The sequence below is a fragment of the Egretta garzetta genome, unplaced genomic scaffold (genome assembly GCF_000687185.1).
Source record: "Egretta garzetta isolate BGI_Z169 unplaced genomic scaffold, ASM68718v1 scaffold124, whole genome shotgun sequence".
NCBI classification, from domain to species: Eukaryota; Metazoa; Chordata; class Aves; order Pelecaniformes; family Ardeidae; genus Egretta; species Egretta garzetta.
Window position 1 is genome coordinate 106,374 of NW_009259423.1, and position 10,022 is coordinate 116,395.

At 41.8% G+C, this 10,022-nt stretch overlaps 1 protein-coding gene across 1 annotated transcript in view; it reads left to right on the top strand.

Moving 5' to 3' along the window:
* OBSCN (obscurin, cytoskeletal calmodulin and titin-interacting RhoGEF) overlaps positions 1-10,022 on the top strand; it is a gene marked incomplete at its 5' end in the record, with an annotated part of 163,633 nt that overhangs the window by 105,961 nt on the left and 47,650 nt on the right. The window contains 8 exon segments of the mRNA XM_035892522.1: positions 977-1,093; positions 2,341-2,505; positions 3,834-3,992; positions 5,257-5,434; positions 7,084-7,197; positions 7,905-8,072; positions 8,349-8,451; positions 9,059-9,188. Of these exon segments, the coding sequence (XP_035748415.1) occupies positions 977-1,093; positions 2,341-2,505; positions 3,834-3,992; positions 5,257-5,434; positions 7,084-7,197; positions 7,905-8,072; positions 8,349-8,451; positions 9,059-9,188 (1,134 nt within the window).

The window sequence follows — 10,022 nt, forward strand, 5'->3', positions numbered from 1 at the left end:
TTATCGGTCCAAATGTGATCCTGAAAAGGATTATTCAATATTTTTGTGGGAAATCATTGCTAACTATAATAATTTTGTATTCACTGTCTAGCTCTTCATGGTTGGTACAATCAGTATGGGAACACATTTAAGTATGCTTATGCATTTATGAATATTATAAAGGTTATATAGATATGAATGTAACTGTGATTATGTAGTTGCAATTAAAGGGATGTTTGAAGACTAAGCGACCTCACATAAAATATTAGTATAGGTAGGGAAATCCTCTTTCTTCTCTCCAGCTGCTTGGGATTGATGTTCACTAGTGAAACCACAGACAACCCCCCAGATCCATGAGCACATGCATGTTTGTGGATCCCTTGAGTAGCAGCACGGCTCCTCTGCCTATCCAATGTCGCTGCCTGGATCCTGAGCACTTTTACCCCCTCCACAAGCCTTCTACTCACCAGCTCATCCAGCTTGATGCTCGCTCAAAAACAAATGCACATGTTCACATTCACCCACCATTCACAGATCCCTCAAATTATCAGCGTGAGCTCTCAGCCTTCCTGATATCCATGCCTGGGTCCTGGGTCTCCTACTTGCAGCTAGTCCAGCTTGAAGTTTGCTGGAGAGTTGTACGCAGTTGGACCCACAGGCACCAGGTCAGTGGAAAGGATAAACACCCAGCTCCGTGGCTGATGTCCCAGTACATAGCTAATCATAGAATCACAGAATCATTTAGGTTGGGAAAGCCCTTTAAGATCATCAAGCCCAACCGTTCCCCTAACCCTGCCATCCCACCACTAAACCCTAACCCTAAGCACCTCGTCTGCCCGGCTTCTAAATAGAGATGCCCAAAACAGGTCTGGTGGAGCTATCCAGTTCTGGCTGAGTTAGGTTTATGAACCAGCATCATATGAGCATTCTCCAGGGAGTAATCTTTTCAACTTCTCTTTATAACAACCTTTCCTCATTCTTCTATACATTTTTTCAGAGATACACGGATGAAATTTTAACTAATGAAGATCCTTCACAGCCACTGATCCCACCACTGCAGCACTACCTGGAAAAACCCATAAACAGGATCCAGCAGTACCAGACTATAATCAAGGTGAAAAGCTTTCATTATATGCTAATACCCGACAGGCTTACGTTCTGCTTTGTGCAGCTTGTATAGAAAAATATTTTATTTTTATTCCATATTTCTTGGCTTTCTTCTGATGCAACTACAGTTGAAAGCTGCTTAAGGAAGAATGACAGTAATCATCACCAGTGGTGCTGCTCTCTAAATATTTTTTTAGAGATAAATCCAGGTAGATTCACAGTCTCCAACCCCATAAGGTTCAGCAAGCTTTATCTGAATGAACTTTAAATATATGCATATACATATATATATAAAATATGCTTACATGCATATATATGAATACAGGTATGTATATAGCCATGACAAGTATGAACTTGCTTTGCACTCAGCAACAGGTATGTCATAAAAATAAGCAATTTCCAATGTGTAAGAAATTAATTTACCAATTCCTCTCCTTGTGTTTTTATGCTGACGTTATAGTAAGATGAAATTTTTGTTTTCTGAAAAGCTTTGCCTCATTCTACCATCCTGAAATGTTTCATTGTTCAAGTTTTAAGCTGTCCTACTATCTCAGGTTCTAGCCCAGACCACGAAGGAAAATTTCAAAGTAGCATTTTTTAATGGTATTTTTCATGGGAAGTAGCGCTAAGCCAGTCAGAAAGCAGACTGCCAAAATGTTGCTGTGTTCCAGCACTACAGACGTGGGCAGTTTGAATAGTCTGAAGGAGGTTCAAATGAACTTTCGTTTTGGACACACAAACACCAACGTCTTAGAGGGTCTCTTGGAAGAGAGAGTGAGCACGCCTTCGTTACTAAAAGAGAGGAACAGGAACAAATGTGGAAGAAAAGGATAACTGCCATTTCATTTTTCCATCCTCCCTTGTTTTTAATCTAATAGCGACTCTTCGTTTAGCACTGCCACATGAATTGCTTGCCTCGTGGTATCGTCAGGGTAAGCACAAGAGAAATGCAATGGATACATTGAGGATTCGGGGTTTTTTTTGTTTTGTTTTCAGTCACTGAAGCACATCTGCTTCAACTTTGTCTTTGTTTAGTATTAACTGACATAAGGAAAAGCCAGACTGGCCAGTCAGTGAGGCTGCAGAATGGGTAGAAAAGAGGAGACTTCAGTAGCTAACCATCACATGGTGAAAGAATAGGATAAAAGTTGCTCAGATGAAAGAGCTGGAACAGATGTTGAGAAATTCTTCAGCTATCAGGAAATATATTTTTTTTTCTCATGGCCCGGTAACATTTTCTTCATTCATCTACAGGAATTAATCCGAAACAAAGCAAGAAATAGCCAAAACTGCACCTTGCTGGAGCAGGCATATGCCATTGTATCTGCACTCACCCGAAGAGCAGAGAACAACCTCCATGTCTCACTCATTGAGAATTACCCGGGGACCTTAGAAAGCCTTGGTGAACCCATCCGACAGGTAACCAGAATATCTCAGTCAGCGTTAGTGCTATGCATGCCTTCACTAGTTTCTAAATAGCCTTAGGTCCTACAAGAAGCTCCTCTAGAAATCATATCTGAAAGAGAGTGGTTTCTTATTGCCTTTCTTACTGTTCAGAGAGATGGGTCTCCTGGCCTGATTAAGGTTTGAAGCACAGATGCATAGACACTTATGGAGCCATTCACACATAATATGGTTATTTGCCTTTCCAACCTACTCATCAAGCAGGAACAGATTTGTTCTGGGCCCCCATGTGATTTTAAAGCACTTTATCTTTTCCTCATCCTCTCTTATTATTGGCAAGCCTCATGGGCCAGCTCCTGAAATTACTGGCATGGGTGGGTTTTCCTGTTGATTCCTCAAGTGTTAGAAGCTCACTGGGCCTTTTCAATCTACACGCTTTCATTTCAGAGTTCTTCTGAAGAGCCTAGTTTGCTGGGATGTTGGTACAAGGTACACATTGCATATGCTCCATGTGAAAACATTAGATCAATTTATGGATGTTCTCCCATGGCTGTTCACTCATCTTCAAAAGACCTGTGTGCTTCTCCGGGTCTCTTTCATGAAACAGATGTGTGGTTTAGGAGCACAGAGGAAAGGTGACCCAGCTATTGGGACACTACTCTAGGACTTTCAACACCCTTACTCAAATTCCTGTTTCTTTGTAGACTTACCATGCCATGCTGGGCAAGGCATTTACCCTGCCTGTTTGTATCCTGTGTCTTCCATGGGAATCAGTTTATTGCTGAGGAGTTGTAAGGCTACATTACAGTGATGCTCTGGTGGGCATTCATCTATCCACATTTAGACATCCGAAAAAAAAGAGTCCCATCACACCCCAAGAGCGCTTACTTCTCCCTAATCATGGCAAGGGGGAGCCCATGTCACTAACTGAGCTGTATGTGTCCAAAGGCATGTGACATGAATGTCCTGCTCTGGTGAACGAGACCAAGTGAGCATGTAAAGTGTCCGCATAACACACAAAATACAATTTTCCTTTAGCATTTCCATTTCCAGGAGTGTGCCTACCTCACAAGAGCTCTGTATTTTTCTGGCAACAAATAATACCATTTAAAGGACAATGTAATGGCAACCACCATGTGCACCCCTGTTGGTGCTGTCAGTCCAATGTGCCACCTTTAGCATTAGAAACAACCTGCTGTGCTGTAATAAACCAGAGACACATAAGGTGGCAATGCAACAGGAAACATTTGTTATCTGTTCACTGAAAAATGATGGTGAGACATCACTGTGGTAATTATTCCAGACTTATCACTATGTGGTCCTCTTTTTTTTTTTCCTATCAGGGCCACTTCATTGTGTGGGAAGGAGCTCCAGGAGCTAGAATGGCATGGAAAGGACACAAAAGACATGTCTTCCTCTTCAAAAATTATATTGTGATCTGCAAACCAAAGCGAGACACAAAGACAGACACCTACAGTTACATCTTCAAGAACATCATGAAGGTCTGATCACTATAGAGCGTTTCCCTGTCATTTAGAACTTCATGTTTGTATCCAGCTTGGACATTTCACTAATCCTTTTGAGCTATTCCTTTGTTTCCAGAAGTCTTTGAAGCACATGTAGAATCTATGTCTCTCCCAAAATCTCTGTGTTAAACCTTTCAGAAACCATCAGAAGCATGGATGGATTTTTACCATGCAGCAATGAGATTACATGTACAAGTGTTTATTCAACTCTCTTACCTCATTGAGTTAACTGCATAAGTACGTGATATTGAAGTGAATTTTGCTGTCTATAGTGTTTGCTAGTTTTTGTAGATCTTTGGCTTTGGCAGTCTGTAACACTGGTAGTAAATTGGAAGAAATGCTGGCTTAGTCATAGGCTACATTCCCAGTGGTTTTCTCTGCTGGTTATGTTGTTTCCTGCCACCAGTTCCTGTTTAAAAATGAAAAATTCAGAGGATTAGACCAGTTCATCTTCAGACATTCAGGGTTCAAGTTAAAACTGCAAGAAATGGCAGAAAGCATTTGCCCAAGGCAGTAGATGCTCAACTCCAGCAAAAAACAACCTACTGATGAAAAAACTGATGGAGTTCTTGATCAAGCCCAGTCAGGGCCTTCTGAAAGTCCTTATCTCTGTCCTCATTGATATTCATAGGCAGATTTTATTTTCCAAGAAAAAAAAAAGTGCTTTGTCCAGAGAGTGCCTGCTCTGTAATTTCTTTTCTTGTTATCCCGAATTGTGCTGTTCCTGGGCCCAACAGCCCTGCACTGTAGGATCAGTGTGTCCCACCCTTGGGAGACCCTTTAATGCTAGATATTATTTTCCTGAAATGTGATAATTACTGCCAGGAAAATGTCTATTTGGTGAGCAGAAAGTCAAGTACACTGGGGAAAGGATTGCAACGTGATCCTGACTCCTGTTCGGCCAAAACCACATTGCGCTGCTCACACAACCTGAAGAATCTTTAAAAGCAGTGTAAATTATCCCTTTTTCTGTGGAAGCATCTTATTAGCTTTAACGGGAATGGCGCAACTCATGTCCACTGAAGAGGATACACACTGGTAGCTGGTGACTTGCTGGTGTTTAATAGGGTTTTTTCCATTTCAGACCTTGACTGAAGATGGTTCTGGTTCACAAAGGCTAGGCCCAGATCTGAACTCTCCTAAACTCTGGGATTTCAGCTGTGGGAAAGGTTCTGGCTGAAATTCAGCCCTAAGAACATAGGATGTGTGTTGACTTTCTTGTCCTCCTTCTGTCATGCAGCTGAACAACATAGATGTGAATGACCTGGTGGAAGGGGATGACCGGGCGTTTGAGATCTGGCATGAACGGGAAGACTTGGTCCGCAAGTACCTCCTTCAGGCGCGTACAGTGAATATCAAGAACTCCTGGGTGAAGGAGATCTGTGGCATACAGCAGCGAATCAGCGAGCCTGTCTGGAGTGAGTATTGCCCAAGATAGCCCAAACCTCCTAGTTTTTTCTTGGGTGGTCTCCCTGATTCAGGAAGGAGGTTAGCAAAAGAGGGAGAGAAACCACCTAGGGCCATCTGCCACCTCTTAAACTGAACCAGGGTTGGAGGTTTTCCTTCAATCACATCACAGACTGCTGTAAATAACAACTCAAGTGACTTGACAGCACACAGTAAGCTTTAACTGGAATGACTACAGCAGTGTTAGGTCCTCCACCTGAGCTCGGGAAGGCACCTCTATCAGGGTGGGACAGTGGTGTTTGACTCTCTCCATTTACCATCAGGAGAGCCAAGGCTGTATATCACTGAGGTGATTAAATTCATATACCAGAGATCCCACAGGACCTGCATAGATTTTGAGGGAAGATCAGAGCAGATGAGTAACTTTCTAATTCAGTGACCATAACCCAAGCATGGAAGACACGGGTTGATGAGCTGAGAAGAGATGATTATCCCTGGCTGTTTCAAGTGATGTGGATTGCCTTTGATGGAGGATCAGAGTCAGAGACTGAAGTGGTTGCTCAGCTCCCTGTCTTCATATTCATGCCTTTTTGTCAATAAGCAGAGGATGTTGTTTTCCGGTAAAATAGCCCAGAAAACGTGCATCGCTGGAGAAGAGAAACGCACTATGGGAACTTCTGAAACACAAATTGCAGAGCTGGCACTAGAGATGCATTTGATCTGGCAGGGGTTGCAGAAGGGTAGAAGACCACAGAATTTGGTGACAAAGGCCCTGGCCCACTGCATGAAGAGCACCAGACTCCAATTGGAAAAGTAGCCTCAGGACCTGACCCAGAGTCCTATCCATAACCAGTAGAGAGCCCCCTGTGACTTTGTTGGGTACCAAACCCTCCACTCAACTTCTGGCTTATGTTGCTGTATCTGGGCACATGGGTTTGCTTCATTTTTATATCTTGCCATTCAGGCTGCTTTGTCCTCACTGTCATTTGAGATTCCGCCAATTTTCTATCCACAGAATTTATCAGCAGGGATCTTTATGGTCTGGGTAGAGGCTAGAAATGGTGGTCTTTACAGCGTAAGGAAATCTGCATCTTAAAATGCCAGAACAGAATTGGTTTTAGTGTATATATACAATGAAAACAAGTCCGGGCATTTTATTTTTGTGCTTTTAGTGAGGTGTTCTAGTGAGGAAGACTATCAGAATAATTTTGCATAATTTCATATGGTAGTAATAAGTTAAAATAAAAGCCCCTTAATAAAGCATAGATTTTCTTGTATGGAGACCAACAGAGTACCTGTTTGGATATAATGGGTGCATTTTAATTGGGGAATTATCTTAACTGTGTGGTGTCTGAAAAATGGGCGTTCTTATTAAAATCATGGCCTAAAATACTTCCAGGTCAGCAACAAATCCCATTTTGTTTTATGGCCCATCTTTATAGCCAACAACAGACATTTGACAGACTGAATTTAGTCTCGCATACACAAGGACAGTATGTCACCTGGAAAGTCATTAGCTGCTAAAATTTCCTGTTCAGCTTTCCATTCTGAACCTCACACATTTGCAAAAATTATGCCTATTCTTGTCTTACTTTGCAGCAGCCATCCTATGGACAAAGCCCCCCTCCTCCAGACTAACACGCTTATTCTGGTGTTTCAGTACCTCCAGACTTTGAGGAAGAACTGGCAGATTGTACAGCTGAACTGGGAGAGACGGTCAAGCTGGCTTGCAAAGTTACAGGAGCTCCCAAGCCATCTGTCAGCTGGTACAAAGGTATGAGCAGCAAGTCATGAAGGGCGTCCTCCAGATTCGTCCTCTGTCTATATTGCTCTGTGCCAATTGGTTAGTGGGTAACCTAAAAGCTGACCACCTAGAGATATCCGAGTCTAGTCTTAAAGTTAGCTACTAAACAATCCAAGTACCGTAGGTCTTCTGTGAGCTAATATACCCTGCTTTTTCAGGTGTCTCTATTAGCCGGTATGAATCCACATCGTGTGGCAGTTAGACAACGTCTAGTAAATGAACAACTTGTTCTCACTAGTTCAGATGTTTCCATGTTATGGCACAGGCAGCTGTGCAGACATACCCTTTTCCCCAGCATTACCGTATTGCAGAGGAAACAGCTTTGCTGTAAGTTCACGCCTTAGAAAGCTCTGTTATGCATGTTTGCAGTCACTATGGAGGTGTTCCTTTGGCTAGAAAATCAGACCTATAACTGCACAGCATATACTCTGGGAGAATTTAACTTTTAAATGCAGATTGGTGATGTATGAGGTCCCTCAGCAGTGCTTTGCCCAGAGGATATTTTGTAGGGAGCTGGAAGAGATGAAGAGCTCATTCCTCAACTACCAACATCAGCTGCAATAAAGGAAATACAGCTCTCAGTCCTCTCAAGTCAAAAACCTGGATGAAATTCCCAAGGAGAAAACATAACTGATACTAAACTTTTTACAAAGACTTTTTTCCCCTTTACCTTTAAGATGGAAAGCCTGTGGAGGTGGATCCCCATCACATTATAATAGAAGATCCCGATGGTTCCTGCACATTGATCTTGGACAACCTAGCGGGTGTTGACTCAGGACAGTACATGTGCTTTGCTTCCAGTCCTGCTGGAAACGCCAGTACCTTAGGAAAGATACTTGTTCAAGGTAAAGTCCTGCACAGATGCATTGCTTTAAAGGGGTCTGCGATGTAATACCTTAAACATGAATATTAAGACATCCCAGAAGTTCTGTATAACATCTACTGTATAATACTTCAAAAAAAATTATTTGATGTACAGGTACAGTCGGTAGTTCTGAGGTCAAAAGAAATGGTCTTCAGTGTCTTGTTTACAGCCATCGCAAGAATTATCTGGTCAGGGACGCATCCTTCATAACTGGTCATATTCCCAGCTACTAGATACATTGATCCTTATTTTGCAGTGCCACCACGGTTTGTGAACAAGGTTCGAAATGCTTATTTTGTGGAGGGTGAAGATGCTCAGTTTACCTGTACTATCGAAGGAGCGCCTAGGCCTCAAATCAGGTCAGTTCTTCAAGTCACCCTGGAACAAATCCTGTTTTCCCATTTTGCGTGGTCGGAAGAGTCTCCTGCCCTTTCTTTCAAGATTATGACCCTTTCTTCTCTGTGTTTTCCACCTTAACCCAATCCCAATGCTGGCTCTTCCCAACCCCAACATTCTTGGGATTCTCAGCAATTTATTCTAGCTAGCATCTGAAAAGAAATACCTGCAGATACCACCTGCCATAGGACTGTGTCAGATCTAATGCCCTGACAATATTTTATCATTCTTTTATCCTCCCTGCCTTGCACTTGAATTTCTTTTGTCAGCAACCAGTCTGGGGTATTCAGACAAAAAGCTCAGAATAGCTTCTTGTGATTAGAAGCCCTTTTGCCTGCATGATGTTTTTTGAGAAGAATCTCATAAATCTGTGCAGTTTAGTATCCACGTATGATCTACCCACGTGTAGACCCATCTTCTAGGGTACAAACTCTTCTCTAATAGCTAACTCTTGATTTTTTTTATTTTTTTTTTTTTTGTCCACTGGTCTGATAGATGGATCAGTGAGCTGGGGACTTCTTGACACTGCATGTTTTTTCCTGGCTTATACTCGGTGTTTTCCACATGCAGATGGTACAAAGATGGTCTACTGTTGAAAGACACAAGTAAATACCAGACTTTCAGTGAACCACGGAGTGGCATAATAGTCCTGGTGGTCAAGAACCCTTCCAATGAGGATATGGGACACTACGAATGTGAGGTAAGTTCAGAGAGATTTAAAGATCTGCTGTGTGACATGACATAGGTGGGAGAACTAATTTTACTGGGAGAGATCCGTTGCATGAGGATAGTGGCTGAGTAATTGCTGCTGCCTGCCATATCAAAAAAGTTTATACAAAGTCAGGTTCTCCTGAACTAGACCTGGATTGTGAACATCCAAAAGCTGCAGAGTATTCTGATCTGATACTTCGATGGTTTAAATAATAATTGAGTGAGCTTGTTCTGTAGCTTAAATTCAGATCCAGATCTCTAGAGGTACCTCTTATAAAGTTCAGGATCATTTTGACATGACATTTTGCTTCTGGACCATCTTTAAATTAGAACAGATTCATGCTGCTATAAAGAAACCATCCAAAGCCAAAAGAGAGACATTAAATCTAAATGGAAGTGTAAACCACTGAAGTTGCTGTTTATTTAGCATGCGTACATGGAAGTATCTAATAAATAAATGTGTTGTAAAATATTTTCAAAAAGTTGCTCATAGTCTATGTATTCATGGTAATAAAATAGTAATAAGCTCTCAGGGCTCAGCAATAAAAACAGTTGAGCTTGATTTAGGAAATTAGTGTGGGTCAGTTGACCCATGGGAAATTGTTCAGCTCACAGAAACTTCACAATTATTCCACAGCAATTTTTAGGAAGTTTGATATAATTTGAAGACTTCTACTAGAATTTTAGCACAATCACATTACCTTGTATGTGCCATTAGCTAAGGTCCCAAGGTCTGGTATTCCCTTGGCTGAGTAAGACAGTTGATTAATGGATGAGAAATAAAAAAAAACCCTCCTTCCCACTTAAATGCCATACAGCAGGA